The sequence below is a fragment of the Colletes latitarsis genome, chromosome 13, assembly GCF_051014445.1.
Source record: "Colletes latitarsis isolate SP2378_abdomen chromosome 13, iyColLati1, whole genome shotgun sequence".
Lineage (NCBI taxonomy): Eukaryota > Metazoa > Arthropoda > Insecta > Hymenoptera > Colletidae > Colletes > Colletes latitarsis.
In genome coordinates this window covers 13,408,570-13,430,463 of record NC_135146.1, presented here as the reverse complement: position 1 = coordinate 13,430,463, position 21,894 = coordinate 13,408,570, and the positions used below count along the sequence as shown (strand labels likewise).

General features: G+C 33.5%; 3 protein-coding genes across 7 annotated transcripts; 2 read left to right on the top strand and 1 right to left on the bottom strand.

Moving 5' to 3' along the window:
* Window positions 1–278: 278 nt before the first annotated feature.
* LOC143349590 (uncharacterized) lies at window positions 279–11,211 on the top strand. Of its 5 annotated transcripts, XM_076780936.1 has the most exons (20): window positions 279–450; window positions 3,264–3,653; window positions 5,481–5,596; window positions 5,703–6,682; window positions 6,765–6,934; window positions 7,023–7,062; window positions 7,222–7,389; window positions 7,466–7,601; window positions 7,706–7,912; window positions 7,998–8,132; window positions 8,215–8,391; window positions 8,470–8,621; window positions 8,702–8,784; window positions 8,867–9,199; window positions 9,273–9,540; window positions 9,598–9,680; window positions 9,757–9,976; window positions 10,236–10,675; window positions 10,755–10,876; window positions 11,058–11,211. In XM_076780936.1, coding segments are annotated over exons 2-20 (4,071 nt in total). In that variant the 5' UTR covers window positions 279–450; window positions 3,264–3,414; the 3' UTR covers window positions 11,060–11,211. The 5 variants fall into 5 exon arrangements, with proteins under 5 accessions (XP_076637051.1, XP_076637053.1, XP_076637050.1 ...); XM_076780938.1 differs by lacking the exon at window positions 11,058–11,211 and having other exon boundaries at window positions 5,703–6,271; window positions 10,755–11,018; XM_076780935.1 differs by lacking the exon at window positions 11,058–11,211 and having other exon boundaries at window positions 10,755–11,018.
* Window positions 11,212–11,483: 272 nt separating this feature from the next.
* On the top strand, window positions 11,484–15,364 carry Aqp (aquaporin). Its single transcript, XM_076780942.1, has 5 exons — window positions 11,484–11,714; window positions 12,075–12,273; window positions 12,486–12,760; window positions 14,423–14,561; window positions 14,695–15,364. Exons 2-5 carry the CDS (start codon window positions 12,093–12,095, stop codon window positions 14,889–14,891), a joined length of 792 nt encoding a protein of 263 aa, XP_076637057.1. The 5' UTR covers window positions 11,484–11,714; window positions 12,075–12,092; the 3' UTR covers window positions 14,892–15,364.
* LOC143349591 (1-phosphatidylinositol 4,5-bisphosphate phosphodiesterase) lies at window positions 15,269–21,842 on the bottom strand. The gene is made up of 20 exons (XM_076780940.1): window positions 21,583–21,842; window positions 21,299–21,358; window positions 21,079–21,219; window positions 20,927–21,006; window positions 20,501–20,636; window positions 20,325–20,425; window positions 20,088–20,254; window positions 19,812–20,022; window positions 19,485–19,743; window positions 19,222–19,398; window positions 18,938–19,118; window positions 18,711–18,868; window positions 18,434–18,637; window positions 17,943–18,141; window positions 17,610–17,780; window positions 17,389–17,529; window positions 17,021–17,195; window positions 16,726–16,929; window positions 15,840–16,086; window positions 15,269–15,699 (listed from the first exon to the last, which is right to left on the bottom strand). The coding sequence occupies exons 1-20, from the start codon at window positions 21,751–21,753 to the stop codon at window positions 15,631–15,633; spliced, it is 3,252 nt and encodes a 1,083-aa protein (XP_076637055.1). The 5' UTR covers window positions 21,754–21,842; the 3' UTR covers window positions 15,269–15,630.
* Between the last annotated feature and the right edge of the window lie 52 nt (window positions 21,843–21,894).

Below are 21,894 nucleotides of genomic sequence, written 5' to 3'. Positions count from 1 at the left end.
TGTTTTGAATCAGAACTTTAATATGCAATTGTTACAGCATATTGTTTCATCTATTGCATTACTATATAAAATTTCCTTATTTCTGTTTATTAAAAAGCATTTTAAAAATACTATATTAATTTTTAACCCTTCTACAAGTGTAAATTAAACGTTTTATGTTCCTATATCAATGTTATTTAATATATTACTAGCACGACATATCAAATTTGGCGCCATTAGAGCCGTAGAAAACCGGAGCCGGAAACTCTACTTCAGTGACGCAGTGGCGTAATCTTTTGCGGTCTATCGGTTGCTTTGCGATTCTTTCACGTAAACGGTAACGTAAAATGGCGAATTGGAATTGTTATTTACTTACGCGAACTATAACGAAATAATTTTAGTACAATCCAAGACGTATTTGTTATTGCTGAAATCGGAATTGTATATTTACTTCATCTTGTACAAACGACTGTAAGTATCATGGTTGTCAGTTTAATAAAAAATTTGTAATGTGTGCACTAGACGTCGGTTCGTATCCAAGTTAGTAATTCCGCATGTTTTTCGTACGGAATTAATAATAAAGCCGCTTTACAGTGCAATAAAATGCAAATTTCTTTAATCATATTTCATTATAACTTTTATTCAATATTGTTACGACTCTAAAACAAGGTTATGATAAAACTCTTCAACGGTTCTACTACCATTTATCTTGCACGTTTCAACATTTAATCATAAATATATCCAATAATCCATGGTAGTTATTTTATTTTCGATGCATGTATTTCTGTGAAAATTATATAGTGTTATTGTATAGTAGATATGAGAAACGAAGATAATTTTCATTCTCCGACTTTTAGGTTATGATTCCGTAAAATTTAAATATTTTTTGTCCTTTCAATGCCGTTTCAAATTTTAGTTTGCTTTATTAAAGGTAACAACAACAGTAATGTTAGAAATAATAATTGCAATAATTTTTATATATTCAGTTCCTTTATGAATTATTTTTTAACAAAATTTATATCACATGCCATGATGAAAATGCTAACAAATCTTTGCAAGTTTTTTCTCATTTCACATCAGCTGTAATGGCAGTAAATCTTTTATTTTTAACACTATCGTTTGCAATAGCTCTAAAATATGTATTTAATACATATGCATTTATATTATGTAAAGTAGTGATGAATAACATTGTTAATTTTTTCAATTATTTATAAATAAGTAATTACAAAACACATTGTTAACGATAGGTATTGATTATGATACTTCAACATTTTTTGCAAAAAATTATTTTATTTTTTACTTTTACTTATGTTTTTTAATATTTACATTATCTACTAATTTATGAATCTGAGCTGCTTGAATTTATCGAATCTGCATTTAAATTTCATGCTTATGATACTTTGAATTTTTATTTTTAATGATGATACAATTAGTAAATATCATTAGATACAGAATATACCAGAAATATTTAAGGAATACATAAAGATTTTATATGAAAGCAGCAAATATTTAAAATTGCAAACAATATTATAGAAATAAAACAAAACTTTCATAAGTTTCATAAATATATATATACTTTTTATATTTCTCATTTTTTGAAAAGCATAATACTTTTGTATGAATTCTGTTTTTTTTTTTTTTTTTATAGAAAATAATATATTATTTATGTGAGAATACATATTATATATTCACTAATGGCATGTATCTCAGTATAACTAAATATAAAACTCATTATTATGTGCAAGTTATCTCACTTGAGACAGGCTACTTGGTTATTTCCTTTAACATACAATAAAATGCAGAAATGTTTTGTACAAAATTTAAATGAATTTAAAGTGTGTTCTATGAGAGCTATTCTAGAGTTCAAAAATCTAAAAGCATAAATCATAATTTGTCACTGGTTTTTTTAGACAATGTATAATTGTCAGGGGATATCATTTAGAACTTTTATTCTGAAATATTGTTTACCTTGAATGATTAATTTTGAATCTATAAGTCATATATTTACATGTAGTGGTCGATTACATGTTGATGTCAGTACAAAATATAAGAAAGAAATATGTACTTTCATGTAAAAAAAAGCCATGATTAATTTAAAAAGCACTGAAAACAATATAACATTGCAAAGCAAATTTGTCTTGCTACATAACTATTTTAAGTCATTCAAATATTATATGAAACTTACATTTGTATCATTATAATTGTAGGAGATAATTCTGTAACCTATTTTTAGTGAAACTTAGCATAGAAAATAATATGCAATTGCAATTCTAACTTATCTAAAAGTAATAATTATTGCATTTTTAGTTTATATAGTTCTACTCATGTTAAAATTTTGCTAAATGGTAATAATTTTATAAGTTTATTTTGCTTTAAAAATTTGCATTTTATAATTTAGAAGCACAATTCTTTTTATAAGAGTAATCAGGTTGTAATGGTGTTATTTCACAATACACATGATACTGCAATTTTTTATTACAAATTTTTTGTCAATGTTTCAAAACTTTGGAGCACATGCTGTACAAAAATTTTCAAATATTCTGATTGTGCATAAAATTGCCTTGTACATAGACAATTATTATTAGATATATTAACTCTGGTGAATAATTGAGAAACAATGTAGGACTCTAGGACTTTGAACAATTTATTATGTAATTTGAAAGAAATTCTCTATAGGAGACTACTTAAGAAGTTATATTTTATACCTTATGTTCATTTATCAATAAAAAAAAAAATTAAATGTTTTTAGTATGCTTTGTATGTTTATTAAAACTATATTTAGTAGCTTAAGACAATTTTGTTTTAATTTCTAAGATGTATTTCTTTCAAACACTTGTGATAATATACATGAAATATATAAAAATTTTATGCCATAAATATAAGGCATAAGTTATTTCAATTCAATGTAAATGTATCTAGAAATAAATTACTTTTTGCAAATATGTGAATGTAATAATTAATATAGTTCTGTAATACATCTGTATGATGAATTGGTCTTAATTTTATGTCATTTCTGACTATTTTATTAAGGTTTTGTTGTTATCAAGATACTATTCTTCAAAGTATTTGTATAACAATTTAAATTAAAAAATATATGTGATAAACATAAAACAAATAGCGAAATATTAAGTAATAGTAATTTTATATTTTTTATTAGCTCAATTCTTTTTAGTTTCTAAGATTTGCTTCTATGTTTCTATTTTCTTTTTTCTACTAAATTATACTATCAGATTTGTAACATGAACTACTAAGAATCATGAGTAACTTTAAATTATTTTTAATAGGTTTTATTGTGCAGATACTAATTCGTCGTTCTACAGATATGATATTGATGGACTGGTGTAGTCCGGTATAGTAGTGATATTGATCAGTTTGCTATTGGTCTACATTGATTGACAAAAGATCATATTTGCAAGCAGTTGAGTCTTGAATAATATGGCATATTATAATTTTGTGGCCAATGCCAGTGGTACGTTATCACTTGAAGATTTACAGAAAATTTGCTCTGCAGAAGGACAAAGTGTTCAGTTAGTTTTTGAAGATGTAAATAATGGTGACAATGGTTCTCAGCAATTTTTAACTTATACCACTGCACCACAAAACAGTGGGCAATCAATATTTTCACAGCAAGTTAATTTAGGAAATCAAATCTCTACAACGCAATTGGAACAAGGGTAATTTGTGCGCATGCATTTCAACTTTTCAAATATTCAAGTAGCAGTGTGATATCTTTTTGCTTTCAATTTTGTACATTCATATATTGATATACATTTAGAGACAGAAAGATATTGAATATTTGAGGAAAAAGAAGGGGGTATTGGTACGTGGCACTGGTTATGAAAATTAAATATCAATTGTGAAGCATGTTATAGGTTGTAAAAGGCATATTTTATGTTTATTTTCTACATTGTGAAATTATATATTTTAATGTGTAATATAATCGCAATTACATGACACTGTAAACATTAAATATTTAATTGAATTTACAATTTTGTAAACAGGTATATATAATTTCATGTATATAACAATTTGTTTTAAGTAATTTTGTAATTATATTATTTATTTAATAATCAGAATAAGCAATTCAAATTATTATTGATTTTCATACATTATAACACTTTGTTATAGAACACTTCTTAAAGTAGTCTTCTAATCACACATGAAAATATAACATAATAACAATATTATAGATAAAGTGGTCAAACCAATTACAGGATCTGAAGAATTAGGGAAATATCCAATTTTTTAGAATGAATTGACTATCAGAAATCAAATAATTAGTGTATATTTACAACTGATTTTTATTGAATGTTTATTTTATATGAATGAATAACTTAGAAAATATTATCTTATTTCAGTAAGGGATCCTTTAATTATTTTGAACTTTATATTTATACAAAACACATTTCTGTTAATGAAATTACCAAGGAAAATGCACACATTATTTATTTTTTATGCTACCAAACATATTTAGAATAGATTATCATAGTATTGTACACGTGTGCCTCAAAGAAACTTTTTATTACTACTCTGATTTACTACTTTGATTTAATTATCAGATATTGTATTTTGATAATTTAAAAAATTGCAGCAAGCTCTATGAATGTGAAATGTGAGCATATTTTCTAAGTATTCACATAATGAATACAAACAAACGTAAGTGTAATCATTTTTTCATTGGAAAGAAGTTTATCAATCACTTATTAAGATCATATAATATGTATTGATACTAATATTAATTTACTCTATTGAAAGATATGAAGTATATATAAGCACAAAGTATAATATACACTATGAAACTATTTCCTTTTTTATACATATTACAAAATTAGGAACAATGCATAATATATTTAAAACTTCTGCCTAAATTTTTTTTTATACAATATTATTGTTTATTCAAATAATAATAGTAACATGCTTGAATATTAGTTCATGTAGGAAATATTAAATTTATTTTAATTACTTGTATATGCCCTTATACACATACCCTTAAAAAATTCTAGATGAGAATGTTAAAAATATTAAAATTGTGCTTAAGCAAATATGTTTAATTATAATAATATTTATAAATAAAGTTTAAAGTATGCAGATCATGTTGAGTTTACAATGAAAATATTTTTGTTTCTTTAAATTAAATTAGAAATGTACCAATGCACCCTTTCTTCCTCATTATCTTCATTTGTAAAAATAATACATAATTATTGTATTTTAACTTCATTTCACTATTGTATATGATCGACAAAAACAATCATAATCAACTTGCAGGCTGTTTTGAAGCTTGTACTAACTCAGTAAATAATTAATAAGATCAAGTTATACAGTTTCTTCTCTATATTGGTATGTGTTTGAAAAATAACGATATGTATGGTTAAATAATCAATAATATGAAATGCAAAATATACACTATACTTTTCTACTCGAAAATTGATTCTTAATTATATCTTCGCATTATTTTCCAGAATATTAATTGTCACATTTAATATGATACATTTTGCTTCCAGACAAAATGTTTTTATAATTAAAACAAATTCAAATGAGTTAACTTCACCTCAAGGCGTATTAAAGACTACAGCAGTTAATACTAATACTCTTGGTGGAAACATAGTTGATAATAAAGGTAATTTTATTGAAATTGAAAGGGAGCTTTAATTTAATATGTTGAATTAAGAAAATCACTAATCATCTATTAGAAGAACTGTAAAAGAACATACTATCTTATTTAGGTTCTAAGGCATTGATAGGTTGTAATAATGAAGGACAACAAATACAATGGATAAAAATGCAGAAAAATAGTATTAATGAAAATGCAGTTTCAAAACAGAGTGCATCATCATTGAGTGCTGGACTTGTAAAAAGAAAACCACCTAGGTTGTATCAAAATAGAAATCGACATCCAATAAACAGTGTACAGACTGGATCTTTGTGTGCTCTTGATAGGGTGAATGTAACAAGTAACTCTGAAATTCAAATACAAACTGCTAATGTGTCTAATATCAGAGCATCTACACCTTCATTGTGTAATAAATCAGTTAGTCCTATTGGACAAAATGTGACCCCAATTTCTACACAAACACATACTTCTTTGAGTACAATTCTTACTAGACCTCAGGCTTCCAATTTAATACCAAAAAATTCATTAATACCTCAACAGTCTAAAATGGAACAAACGAAATTAAAACAAATGCAAAAAGATCAAAGACGGCAAGGAAGTAATGTACAGCGATTATCGAACGCTATGCCACAAGCAGTACAGGGTTCATTAAACTGTCCTGGACAACGACAACAGACAAATGTAGCGCAACAAAGACAACATACATCATCTACATCACAATCACAATTTCAAAAGCAATCCACTTTAACACAAAAGTCTCAATATGAACAACAATCTTCGCTTTCATCTCCATCTAAAAATATGAATAGTATGGACATTGAATCTCCAGAATCTCCAGAATTAACATCACTTACAGAACATACATTGACAAATCAACATACTTTGTCATCGCAAATTGAGTCAGAAAACAATTCGTCTGAAAGTATTGCCTATCTTCAACAAGTTATTGATAATCCATCAAATACTATAGTTCAGCATCAAATTCAGGGAAATACTGCAAAAATGTTAGTTACGTTCACTAATGGTGAACAAAGATTAATTACATTTGACATACCAAACGAGGATTGTACGGTTCAAGATTTATTAGAGCAGGTACTTGAATTGTTATCTGATTCATTGCCATTGGAAGAATTGATTTGGAAATTGTTGGTTTTATAAATATTTGCACTTTCAGGCAAACATTGTATTTTGTGGGTCAACGAGTGTTTCTTTAGTTTCTGATCCTACATTGGGTATAAACTATATTGTGGATGCTAGATCTGGTTCAGTTATGGCATCACATGATACGACTGAAAGTGATAATTCTCACGACAACGTAAATACTAATTTAGATAATTCACATAGGTAAGTTCCTTATTAAATATTTGGGTACTAAAGATTACGTATATAATTTACATTTAAAAATATTAAGGTGCACTGTTAAATATTTCAGTTCACCAGATGAGAACAGCAACCCTGTGCAACAAATTGAGGTAAGCTAATAAATAGATGTATGTTTGCAGAACTGAAAATACTGAAAAAATCATATGTTTGTTCTATTATCTATTCAATTCTTGGAACACTAATTCTTTTTCAAAATGTTCTGTCCCGGTTCATACCCAATATCTGCAATATATTTTGTATAAAATTAGGAGCCTATATACATTGAGGGAATGCTTGCCGTCTGTTCTCACTGTGGCATCAGTTCAATCGATTTTAATCGGTGTTCACGATGTAGAAGAAAACTACCGAAGGATGTGAAATCCATACCTATGTCAATGGGTATGCAAGAAAAAAAGGATACCATGTTATCTGTTGATGTAAGGATTATGATGTAATATTAATATTAATTTTTTTTTGATTTATCACGTAAATATATCATTATATTTTTTTCAGACTTTTTATAAAAAAAATAACGAGCGAAACTCGTCAGCAAAACTAGAGAAATTGGAACGAGATGGGTCTGTTTATAAACGTGGAAGAGGAAGAGGAAGGGGTGCTGTGAAACCAAGGCCTATTCATAAGGAGCCAGGTAAGAAACTAATTCACGATTTAACTGTGCATTTAGATATTTGTGTTGCACTTGAAAATGTAAATAATAATGAAAATTGACGATTGACTATGATACTTCCGCAGAGTGTTTGACAATATCGTCGGATGAAGAGGAAGAAGGTAAAAGTAAAAAATCGGAGGGCTCTAATAACAGTTCATTTTCACATATTCCAAGTAATAGTTTTACCGAAGAAACTGAGACGATTCTCGAGAAGGAACCAGTAATTACGAACAATTCTATTTCTAGTATAAGTTCTGACTATAGTATGGAGAGCGAAGATATTCTTAAAGGTATTATTTGAAGAACTTGCATTTATTACATTTGAAATATATGCATATAAAGACACAGAGAGTAAAATCAACTATTTTTTTTTAGATAATTCTGTTCAGTGTCCCCATACTTCTCTGTTGTGTCGGACAGTAAGGATAGGATCTTATAAATATATTCCCCGGGAAAGAGTAGTAATCTCCCAAAATGGAGTACGATTTGGTGTACCTTTATTGGAAGATGGTAATTTTGTTCCACTAATATTGATAATTATGAAATTAAGTCGATGACGGAATGATTATACAAATATTTACGTATTTTATAGAGAAAAGCTTCGTGACATTAGATGTTAAGTTTCAAGATCTTGTAAAAGTGCTAATTCATTTTGGGAAGTCAATGCCAGTGCTTTTCTTTTATACATGTACTAGTACTGGAGCTATGATTCGTGAATTATTAGGAATGCAAGATCCAAAAGGGCCGTATTATGACCCTGCTGGAAAAGGTACTGTCTTCAAAATACTTAATGATTATAAATGAAACAAAAGAATGAAAGTAAAATTTCTTTTATTTTCGTGCGTAGATCATACGCATAAACGGATAACGTTACTACCAGAAAAGTTAAGTGAAGAATCAAAAGTAGTGCTAAAAAATTTATTCTCACGAAGGCGTTTGTTAGAGGAATTAAGTTCGAAAGAAGCAAACGATATTCTGGTACGGGCATCGCCGAAAGATGTAAGTGACAAAATATATCGATTGTATTTATGGAGTTACTGTTTGAAAAACCTTTTAGTCGTAATTTTAAATTTTCACAGAGTTCGCAAGTGCAAACTATGTCAAAGAAAGACAGTCAATCGTCATCGTTAAATAATACAAATGTCAATGGTGGAATACAGACGTAATAAATTTGTTTATTTGCATTATAAGGTAGATGTTGATATCAGATTATTATATTAATAAATTAAAATTATTATTTACAGAATAACTGTATATCCACCACCGCCTGCAAAAGGTGGTATAGCCATTAACACTGAAGATTATTTGTGTCTTGGAGAAGATCAATTTTTGAACGACGTAATCATTGACTTCTATTTAAAGTATCTAACATTGGAAGTTTTGTCGGAATCTGACCAACACAGAACTCATGTGTTTAGTTCTTATTTTTATAAACGATTAACGAGTCCACATACTCAGTCAGTTGAAAGTAATGTGCCTCTTTCGCCTGCTGCAAAAAGACACGCAAGAGTACAAAAGTGGACGAAAAATGTCAATATATTCGAGAAGGACTTTATTATAATTCCTATTAACGAACAGTAAGTTTTTATATCGAAATGACGCGTAACTTCCTTTCGTTAAGGTCTCTGTTATATGTAAAATTTGTTTCAGCGCTCATTGGTTTTTGGCTATTATTTGTTTTCCTGGATTAGTGGGTGAGGTTTCTACAAGTCAAGTACGTTCTGAAGAAAACGATGTTCGCAAAACTGTACAAAGAAGCAAACGATTGAAAGAAATTAAACTTCAAGCTGTTACAATTGGAAGCACAACGCTCGCGCCGGTGACAACTACTATAACTATAGATCAGCCTGACGATGGTTCGGAAAGAGACGAAGCCGAAGGCGATGACGAAGAAATGGAAATGGATAGCGAGGATGATGTAAGTTTATCGTAAATAGTTAAATCATTTATTATACTGACTAAATTTTCAATTTAGGATGAAACAGAAATGGCAGAAGATAAAAGTCGTTTGCCAAAAATAGAACAAAATCTGTCACAGGAAAATGCTATTATAAAAGTGTAAGTACAGGCGTATATGCGGATGTAAGTTCCCGGTATCAACGTTTATTTAATATTTCTATTTTAATTTTCGTAGGCCGTGCATATTAATATTTGATTCCCTTGCTGGAGCAAGTAGAGCACGAGTGGTAGCGACATTAAGGGATTACTTGAGTTGTGAATATGTTGCAAAAATCGGAAGTGAGAAAGTATTTTCGAAAGATACTATCAAAGGCGCATCGTTGAAAGTTCCTCAGCAATCAAATTTTACTGATTGCGGATTATATGTATTACAATACGTGGAGAGCTTCTTTAAAGTACGACCATGCCCTATACAGAGGGTTCAGTCACCCCTGGGAAAAATTTTAATAGGAGATTCTAGAACTATTTGAAATTTTTTAATTTAATTTAACTTTTTAATGAAGCCTCAGTCAAGAAATTGATATTCTTGATTTTCGCCTTTGGCCTCTAGAATCTCCCATTAAAATTTTTCCCAGGGGTGGCCGAACACCCTGTATAATAAATAACTATACGTATATAATAAATAACTTTGGTTGCATGAAAATTTTCTTTCAGAATCCTATAAAAAATTATACATTGCCAATAAAAACATTGAAAAATTGGTTTGAAGAAATAACCGTAACGAGAAAAAGGGAAGAATTGTCGAAACTATTAATTAAGTTAGTGAATTCAACCAAAGGAGACAAGAATATTACTATACCTGCCGTAAACTTTCCTACACAAGATGGTAAATTAAAACTTAAGGTCGAGAATCATGTTGACCTAAAATCAGTGAAGACAGATGTAGAAGATAAGAAGAAGTCTGCAGTAGACGGAGAGAATCGTATTAGTAACAATATGCCAAATCAAACGGAGAATACCGAACCAACTAACGAGATAGTTAATAAAACGACTTACCTAACCCCGACCATTCCTTATTCTCAATGTACAAGTTCCAATTCGACTGAAAGCAATCCAACGGAAATGTTGACTGACCCTAAAACTTCTCATCCGAGGTATATACCACATTTTCTAATTGGAAAACCCTTATTCTAGCAAAAAACTAGCGTATTATGCAATTAATTTTTATTTTAGATCATCAAGTGAAACGATGTCCTATTTGAAATCGAAACGAATTCCCAGGTTAATGTTAAGAACAGAGAGTCAAGATGATTCCCAAGTGGCCAAAAAGCACAAAGGAGAATCTTTTGATTCTTGTAAATAAATTTTACTTTCTTTTTTATAATGATATAATTGAAGTTAGCCCACATTCATAAATAACATGGAATCATTTACCTATGTAATAAATGTAGTTATTACTTCATAAAATGAATAAAAACATCCAATCATAACTATGTAGATTTGTGTCTTAATCATTTTTAAACATCTGTTATTTAGAAGTATTCCTGAGCGAATGCAATGCTGACTGAAGTAAGCCTACCATTGGTTAAACGTGTATTACGTGCTTCGTTTATGAAACCATTTCCTCTCATTACAACGCAAATAAACGAACCCTATCAAGGATATTACCGTTGGTACATCTAACTCGGTACTCTGAGTCTGGTAACTTCTTCATACTAACACAAGCCTAGCCCCATTTCATTATCGATCTTTCATTTAGATCTTTCAAACATTTATTTTTTGATAATTACCAAGTGAAACGCGTGGAGACAGTAAATAAATCTCTGTTACTGTAATACCTTGCGAAGTAGTTTGAAATTTAGCGACAACGTAACGTGACGCGTGTAAAGTATTGCATATATTTATGAATCATATAAATATCGGTTTTATTTTAAATTGTACGTGCACTGAAAGCCAAACAGTACCGGTGCCCAACCAGGTAATTTGGGAGACTAGCTATTTAAAGCCGCGCGACATATCCGGACGGATATATTCAATTACACTCGCCAGTTTTAAATAACTGGTTAAGTTAAATCTTGCGTCGCGCGAAGGGAAAGAGAAAGGATAGAGAAATAGTTTTAGTGTCGTGTCAACGTACGAAACTCGTATCGAGGCGAGATATGACAAGGGGGACCGAACTTCGATGATAGACAGGTACGTATGCATGTTTACGATGCTTCGCGTGTTCCGCGAAAAGTAACTGAAACCATAGTTTATCGTACGATTCTCTACTGTTGCATAACGACCTAGTTTTAATATCCCGCTACACCTATTCATAATATGTTAACGTACAATTGCATTAATCCATCAAGCTAATTGTATCTTTACGACGCCATTACTATCTTTCTGAACCCTGAATGTAAAACAAAATTAAACCGTAATTTTCCAGAAGAAAAGTTCCGATCTATTTTGCTTATTTTCTTTATTTTATTCAAAGAAACAAAATTATAGACAATTTTTCTGTTACCTTCTTATCAGGCACAGTCTGCATTTGTAATTTATTTATTTTTATAGTATTACCATCAAGTTACCATGGCTGCAACAATGATCGCATTGGCGGTTTCCACGCTGTACATTGTACTCACGAGTCTCATAGCATATTGGATGAGAAGATACGTGACATATTATATACGAGATCCGTTTCTACGGTCACTATTTTTAGAGGGCATTGCTACCGGCGAACTTTGCGGGGCATGTTTCGAACTTATAATAAGTAAGTTTACCGTACGATACGTAAATTTGTAAAAAGGGGAAAGCAAAAATGAACAGAATTTATCATTTTGGCTAACAGTGCATATCCTCTACGCGTCCGATTAGAAAAAAATTTTTGGCCAAAGCATTCCTTTTAGCCAAATATCCGAATGGATTAACCCGTTGTTTTTAATAAAAATAGCTTGGTTTTTACCTTGCAATGTTGAATCTTAGTCGCCGATAATTGGGGTGTGTCCATGTATGGGTTATACTTGTTCGTACTGACGATTTGGTGGTCCTTGAACTGGGGCGATGCAACTGCATGCCCTTATACGCACATCGAGGACTTTATCGAAGGGAAGAAATCAGTACGCGACACTTTCCTTTTAATATGGGCCGAACTTGTTGGCGGTCTTGCTGTTTTTAGATACATACAATTACTTTGGGCACTCGAAATTGTCTCGACGCACAAGAACAAAGCGTTTGAAGATTGTACCACTGATTTACAGGTAAAAAACTACGGTCACACTAATTTTCGTTAAGGGGGTTTTCCACTTGGTGGCGCGCATATCATAATCATCTAATATCGATATCTCCAAGTGGGAATACTTCGTTAACCCTCTATCGATCGTTGGTCGATTAATCGACCACAGACGAGCTGAAAATTCGGCGATGATTTTAGCGTTTTCTTCTCATAGATGGCAGTCAGTTGTCAATTTATTCGATGAATTACCATTGACGAGCAACCTGCTGTAGTGCATACGTAAACACATGAGAGTTGACTATGGAAAGGATTAATAAACGTAATTTTCAAACGACCATAACTTCTATAATAGCGAATATATTTCATTCGACATTATTTTCGAGGTAGAGCTCATAGATACCTACAAAAAAGTATTATACAATATTTCCGTAGGCGGTCAAAGAAATTTTTAAGAAAAATCGACAAGCCTAAATTTTTGGCGAAAAAAGAAAATTTCCAATCGTTCTAAAAAAATTATTTTTAGTTGCGAGGGTCAATTACAATCATTTTTGGTCATTACGCATATCCCCGAAATCCTATCCACTTTCGAGAAAAAAATTCGAGAATATGTGAAATTTTTCGGTGGAAAAAAAAAATTTGAAATCGTTCTAAAAAAATTATTTTTAGTTGCGAGGGTCAATTACAATCATTTTTGGTCATTACGCATATCCCCGAAATCCTATCCACTTTCGAGAAAAAAATTCGAGAATGTGTGAAGTTTTTCGACGAAATAAAAATTTTTTAAATCGTTCTAAAAAAATTATTTTCGGTTGCGGGGGTCAATTACAATCACTTTTGGTGAATAGACATACCCCCGAATTCCTTCCCAGCTTCGAGAAAAAAATTCAGGAAGGTGTGAAATTTTTTGATAAAATTAAAATATTCCAAATCGTTCTGAAAAAAATATTGTTAGCTGTGGGGGTCAATTGCAATCACTTTTGGTGAATAGACATACCACCGAATTCCTTCCCAGTTTCGAGAAAAAAATTCAAGAAGGTGTGAAATTTTTCGATAAAATTAAAATATTCCAAATCGTTCTGAAAAAAATATTGTTAGCTGTGGGGGTCAATTGCAATCACTTTTGGTGAATAGACATACCCCCGAATTCCTTCCCAGTTTCGAGAAAAAAATTCAAGAAGGTGTAAAATTTTTCGATAAAAATAAAATATTCCAAATCGTTCTGAAAAAAATATTGTTAGCTGTGGGGGTCAATTACAATCACTTTTGGTGAATAGACATACCACCGAATTCCTTCCCAGTTTCGAGAAAAAAATTCAAGAAGGTGTGAAATTTTTCGATAAAATTAAAATATTTCAAATCGTTCTGAAAAAAATATTGTTAGCTGTGGGGGTCAATTGCAATCATTTTTGGTCATTACGCATACCCCCGAAATCCTATCCACTTTCGAGAAAAAAAATCTTTACCGAAAATATAATTTCTGATGAAGAAAAATGGCCGAAAAAATACATTGGATATAAGTTCTACTCGTATACCTCGTCTGTGGCCGATCAATCGTCTTTAATATTCTTTTGATAAGCTCCGTTTAGGAACCAGCGGCTTTCAAACACTCTGAAAGGTGTTTAAAAATAAAAGAAGCACATTTGGACGTTTTAGAGCATGTACTGACACTGTTTTTTTTATTTTTCAGGTGCCTGTAATATTCGGAGCGTTCGTCGAATGCGTGGCAACGTGCGTATACAGGGTGGTGTCACACGGTTTGAACGAAATAAATTCAAAGTTCAACATTATCATCGATTCCTTCATTGGGACGAGTCTGGTCATCGCAGGTTTGATCGATAATTTTGCTATTTGCTTATGTCTAATAACCGTAATATTAATTGCAATTATTCGTGGATCCTAGCAGCGCTGTCTCCTTGATTTATATTTAGCCGATGTGCTTACCGATCACTCTATTTTTAGCTTTCGATTATTCCGGCGGTTACTTTAATCCCGCGCTGGCAACCTCCTTGAAGTATGGATGTTTGGGAACATCTTTTATGGATCACGTAATAGTGTATTGGGTAGGTGCATGCGCTGGTTCTATTGCCTCTTTACGAGTGTATAAATTGCCGTTTATTCAACGGTACATGGAACAGTACAAGGAGAAGATTCCTTAAGTCGTAGACTACGCGTTGCGTTTATTACCACGCGAGTATCATGGTTTCTTTTCGTTCAATTTTCCTGTTAATTATTTAACTCAGCCAGTGTGTTTTATTTCCGTGTAACGTGTATAGAATTGACACGATCGAACCTTTCAGATTGTTAAGAAAAGTGTTTACGCACAAACGAGTTTCTATACTGTTAGGGTTTACATAAAGACAGGCTTGTAATAATTTGCACAAACCGACGGTATTTAGCCCCGAAATCCGTTCTTCGTTACTCCCACTCGATGACGTTGAAGCCCCGTCGGGCATACGAGGGTGGGTCATTAATAGAATAACGAATCATTACTATTCAGGACCTATTTATTGGGTAATGGTATTATAGTACAAGATTTCGAGTTCAAATTAGCGTGTAATACTTAACAATTAATGGTGTACATAATGTATTATAATTGTACAAAGAGATAATAAACGGAGTAATTCGATAACGCTGTTCGTTCTTTCCTGAAAAGTTTTTCTTCAGTCCAAGTTTTTACAGAATTCTTTGGTACGTGATAAAAGATTATTGTAACAATTGAGTCGTTTAAAATTACTCTTTCGCATAGATTCACTCAGTGCATAGCATACTGTTGAAAAATGTTATAATTATACATATAAAGTATCGTATAAAGAAAAGTATCAAACAGAATGGAAGCATGTGCCAAAGTACGAAGTAGAAACAAAAGTATAAAGAAATGTCCACGAGTCACAATATTCATACGAAAAATTCTGTTTTAGACGACAAGTCGAATTGAATTGCTTCGTTCTTGTACATCTCGATAGTCTGGAACAGATAAATGATCTTTAAATATCTTCTATTATCGAAGGATCGTACTCGTGTATCTTACCTGTTGTAGTCGTCTTCTGCTTAAAAGTAAGGAAGAAAACGTCAATTAAATTTAAAGGAGAATCATAGAAATTTACCGAGTCAATCTCGCCGTCCAATCCAGCCACTTGTTTCTCGTGGCTAACTTTCAGCTTCTCTTTCTCACGACCCTGTTTGATTTGCACGTTTTTCCTTTCCTGCATGAATTTTTTCGTATTCTGTTCTTTCTTCTCGCGAATTCGACGATCTTTGTCACCCTTCGTCTTCAGCGCTTTATCGTTCATTACCTCTTTGGCCGTCTCTACGGATATCTTTACTTGATTCGCGTTCATTTCTTTGATATCTCTAAAATAGATAGAAAAAATAGTACTTTTCCAATCGTTGGGTCTAATTTAATTAAGGAAGTGTTGCTGTGTAGGCTGTCATTTCTTTGGCCTTTCTTTGTGATTTTTTTTCTTAACGACAGGTAGGTTGTTTTGTACTGACATTTTGCAGATATATTTATTCGTCTTATAGGTATGTACAGTATTTTTTTCATAAAAAAATATTAAAAATTGCGAGAGTTATAGCTCCTTGTTTAAAAAAAACGCATTTAAACTGACTTATATGATATTTCAAGATCTAGCAGACCGATTTACTTCAAATTTCGAGAGAATATTCAGCACACACGCCTTTATCGCTGGAACTAGAGATTTAAAGACAAGAGAACGATTAAAAAATAGAAATTCGAAACTTGAAGTGTCGCCATTTTTTCAACCTTCCTTATGAAGATACTTTAAATAAGAAGTTATAATTCTCACGATTTTCAATATTTTTCCATGAAAAAAATACTGTACGTGCTTATAAGATAAATAAATACATCTACAAAGTCTCAGTACAAAACAGCTTACTTATCATTGAAAAAAAATCACAAAAAGGGCCAAAATTGTAGTCTAAAATCGACAGTCTAGGCAGCAATACCTCCTTAATTCCGAATCCACGTACTTGTCGTGTTTCGCTTGCAATTGCTTAACCTGTCCAGCTTGCACAACATCGATCAATTTTTTGAATTCTTCTCGAGCAGCTTCCGTGTGATTCTTCAACAACTCCCATTCTTCTTTTCGTTGGCGTTCCACCATGGCCGACCATTGGGCGGTTTGCTCGCTCACGACTTTCTTCACATTGGCATCTTGTATTAACGCGTTTTTACTGTAAAATACGAAATTTATCATTGCCAATCGGGATTAGCCGCAATAACAAGCAATTTCCAGTAACTGGAGGCTGCTTTCCAATTACGTACTCCTTCCCTTTAACCAATTTATCAATGGCGGCGCAGTGATTCTTCTGCATCGTTTGTCGTTCCTTCAGATGTTTCTTCCTCATCGTGTCCAATTCCTTTTGCTGTTTTTTCCCGAGCTTGAAGGTTTTCTCCTTTCGTAGCGTGTCCAGCGTAATTGGTTCCGGTTTATACTCCTCTGAAAATCGCGAAAGAACGCAGATCCGTAAACGCCGGTGAAAAATGCAAGTTTGCCGACTAAAATTAATTAAAATTCAAATCGAGGCGATCGGAGGAAGTTTATTTATCGCCGTCATAAATTGCTGTTCATCGAATGGCAGTTTCTTTCCTTTGACCGATCGCGAATGAAATTTACTTAAAATTGTGTATACCCTTCTTAGCCTCCTCCTCTTTTTTCTTCTTCGCCTCGGCTTTCGCGTCGGTTTGCTCAATCCCAAGTCCTTTCATCGTCTCGGCTTGCTTTTCCGCTCCTTTGCTGAATCCACCCGGGTCGGACAGAGCAGCCATGAAGTCTGGAAGCCAAGAAAACGAGCTCGAATCACAGTCATCGAACTACACTTCTATTTTTGCCCCAACTCGTTCGCGATATTACCTTCGAATCCATCGGGCACGTAAATCTTCAGCTCGATGTTGCAGAACAACATGGGCAGTGCCATAGGGAAATTAGCTTCAGTCTTCAGCGAAATATGCCTATATCCGGCTTGAAGACCGTCCAGCGGTAAAATACGTTGACCTAATAATTTTCCACTCTCTTCGTAAACGCCTATGCAAACAGAAAATTACGATAAACATTCGTCAAGGAAGATCAACAAGCTAACGAACCCATAAGAAGAGAATTTTTGGGCATTCCTTCCCCAAAAATTTCAACTACTAATTTCATTTTTATACGTATCTATTTCTACCATTAGTCGTTTGGTTTAATTACCTAATCGAAGTACAGCCAAGTCTGGTAATACAACTTTTCGAAAGAGGAATGGTTCTTCGTTGTAAACTGGGTTTAGACCGTTTGCAGGAACCATACGTGTCCTAAATTCCTTTTTAATCGTGTCTGCCGGCAAACCGTACATATCTACTTCAACGTAGGTGCCCACTTTTTTGTCAGATAAAAACTGGCCTGCTATTACCTAGTAAACAGCCAGAGCTCGTCACTTTTAATTATTTTTAAAACAAAGTAGGAGGTAGAAAGGAGGGTGATAGAAAAAAATTTTAATGAGGGATTCTAGAGGCTAAAATAAGGCGAAAATCAAGAATATCAAATTTCTTGACTGAGGCTTCATTAAAAAGTTATAAAAATATTTAATTAAAAAATTTCAAATCATCACTGCTACAGGCCCTAGCGTCTGTCTCCCTATCAACGTCTCCGTCCCTCTATCAGCCTCCTTTATAATCTTAATCGCTATTGTTGTTTGCATGTACCTGCACGGAACATTGAGCAGTGATGACACCATCCACGTCTTCAGAAAACGGATCGAAGACCTTGTCCGGCCTTCTCATGAATTCCGGTTTCAATAAATATCCGGTTGTCGCGTTGAATTCAAACTTTCCTTGATTTAGTTGCATAGGCAGGTCCGGCGTTTGAAAATTCAGCGCCACCATTTGGCAGCCTGCGTTCCAGAAGACCTAAATTAACAAAAGCAACGTGAATGTTATATCCACGTTTCATGCGTTTAAATTACTCGGTTAACTAGCTGACCTGCGGCATGTAATTTGACGAATCAGCCCTCGTACCCTTGGGATAGATACGACTCATTTGACGTTTGTTGTAATTAACAAATTCCACGGAATGTGTTTTCAGATAATTAAGCGCGGCAGTTTCCGAAAACGAGGACATATTATGGTAGATATTCTTCTCTGTAACAACAGTAATATCTGGTTTCTCCTATCATTTGCTAAGAATAAAAAGTACAGTATTTTACAGACTCTCTGCAGTTTCGAAGCTCTGGAACTTGACTGGCTGTGCATAATTAATCATCGACGAGAGCCAAGGATGGCACGCCATGGTGCTGCCAGTGTACTGAATTGGAGGTGCTTCACCTTCAGCGCCTGGTTCACCTGGTGGAGCTCCTTCGGCTGGTGGAGGAGCTTCTGGTGGCACTTCTTCCTACAACGATTATTTTTTCTATTTCTATTAAAACTAAACATTTTTCTAGCCTGTGAAAGCAATTCTCGAGGTTCTAGCGATAGGCATGATCGTGTCGTTGAACCTTTGGCGGTGCTGGAGGTGCGTTTGGATCTTCAACTACTTCATCCTTCGCCTCGAATTGCCCGGAACGGAACAGCTCGAGCTCGACCTTCTCTACTTCCGGCTTCAGTCTCTTATTCTTGATTAGTATCTTGCGCTTCAGTGCGCTAGGCGGTGGAAGCGGATGCCCAGGTTCCAACTGCGTCAATTTACTTACAATTATCGCGATAAACGCGCAAACAAGTTTCCTTTGTTTCGTAAAACGTATGAAATATAACAAAGTACCGGGTAGTCTTTCAGCGGTTCTTTCAGCAACAAATCGCCCAGGATTTCGTCGCAGTATTTAGCTAATTTGTATTGCTGTTTGAGGCAACAGTGGTTCTCAAAGCTCAGAATTATAGGGTACTCCGAGGTTACGAATGCCGTGTCCCTTAGAGCGTAAATAACGTCTTTGAAAAGGATGTCGGTGCACATAGCTTTGCCGTGAGTTATTATCGGCTCTTCGTCCTCCCCTTTTCCGTCCCAGCAATCGAGTTCTACGCACCTGATCGATTACGTAATTTTCCATAATCAAATGTCTTTCCAATCGACGATAAATAATCAAAGGAATACCTGCAGCCAGCCAGTAATACTTGTCTGTACATTTCGACGGTACTTTTGCCACCGATCTGTCTCCCACTGAGATAAGTGTTATGGCTGGAATTAATGTAGTAATGAGCAAGGGGTTGGTCCATGTCCATCCACTCCTCCAGTTTGTCCAAAAATACGGGAGCGTTTTCATCCGACATCAAGTAACGAATAAACCCCTCTTTTGTTAAACTCTCTGTGGAATGTAATAAATTGCACGGTAATGTTCGAAAGAAGGGTTCAAAACGTGAATTAACTTACTTGCACCCTTTGCTTTTTCATCTTCCTCGTAATCGTTGATTATTTCCGTGCATCGTTTCTCGTCGTAAAGAGGGTACAAAATTTCGTTCAGTCTAGGATCTCTCTGTTTCTCATTCATGAATTGCACGAGCTGGCCCAAACTGATCGTATCTGACTTTCCCTTCGTTCTAAATTACATTACTGTAACGTTAATTGATGCACGATAGTGCTTGAAATAGAATTTAAAATGATACTTGCATCGATTGAAATAATTCTTCGATGTCATTCCGGGGGCAAATTTTAAAATATAGAGTTTTGAATTTATCGAACGTAAAGTCCTTTGGCTCAATTTTGTCGCTCTGAAATCCACAAAGTTACTAATTATCACCAAGTATCAAAGTTAATTCTGAAAACAGCTTTTTTTAAAGCCTTACTTTTCCACTGGGTAAGCCCAAGTCTGAGAGACATTGATATACGAGTTTTTCGGTTTTCCCAGAAGCAAAAGTCTTAGATATGACTTTCACAGGCACTTTTCCTTTGGGGTCCACTTGAAAACTCAACCTCATCCAACTGGTCAACGAACAAATAGATTACAATTTAAAATACGTTCATTTGCTGCATTAACCGTATTTTAACGAGTCTGACTCGTGACGATTTTGGCCCAAACGTAATCACGAGCCAGACTCGTAGACAACAAATCATGACCGTGGCCGAGTTTTAGTCCCTATCGGTACGCCATAAGGGTTGCTTATGGTTCTTATAACCTCTGTTACAGAGCAGTTTAGCATCAGTCTGTTTATCTATTCCGGATTTCGTCGAGCTAAATGGCGCGGGAAGAGGCTAAGGGCTACGATACGTACTGTTTCATTAGCTGAATTGTTGGACAAACGTTCGAAGCTTTCGTGTTGTGCGTAATTAATCGCAGACCAGCTTGCCAATCCTTGAATAATCGGATGCATCGTTAGAAGAATTTTAAGTAATCGGTAATGTTTCTCATTATTATTACTATTACCTTAGCCGTTTGCGCGTCGGCACAAATTATATGTTGATAATGAATATTCGTGTAATCGATACCTGAACATATAGTTAAGCTTTTTTCGTCTATTTGCTCCATCGACCCGTGTTTCCCTACTTTATTACATAATTTAGGGTCCTAAAAGATTCAGTACGCGTTAGTTGATATCAATCGGGGTCCAACTAAATATTAATCTGAATTTCTGAATCAGATTTACCTTTGGTGTGCCACCGTAACGAATGTCGCTCACCTGGGCTAACTCTATCACGTCCCCGTCCTATATAAAAAATTTTCCAGCTAAAAATCATTTATTTGATACCGTGTATTTAAACAGTCGATATATTTAATTTCTTTTCTCCTCTTATTTTCGTTTTCATAGCTGTTTACTTACATAAAATAACGTAAAATCTGCTTACGTCAAAATGAAAAGCCAAAGCTACGTAAACGACATTTTCTATTTAGTGACTATGGATAGATTTCAAGGTTTTTAGTTCGTGGTACCTTCCCGTCGCTCTTCCAATAGATAAAAAACCCATATTCATCGACTTTGAACATGCAATTCGGCTCGAATTCCGTCGTTTCCTTGTCTTCGAACCATCGATCGAATACTGAGCCGTTTCTCAACAGCTCCGGCACCTCGATTCGCCAATTGAACTCGAACTTTTTCGTCATGTTTCCCTTGGTTTCCTCTCCTCGACGTACTTCTGCAGGTTGCCTTGAAGCGAACTTGGGGTTGCATGAGACTCAAATGACTAGATTCTGTCGCGAAACTCGGCTCCGAAGCATATAACGCAATTAAGCAAATCCAATTTA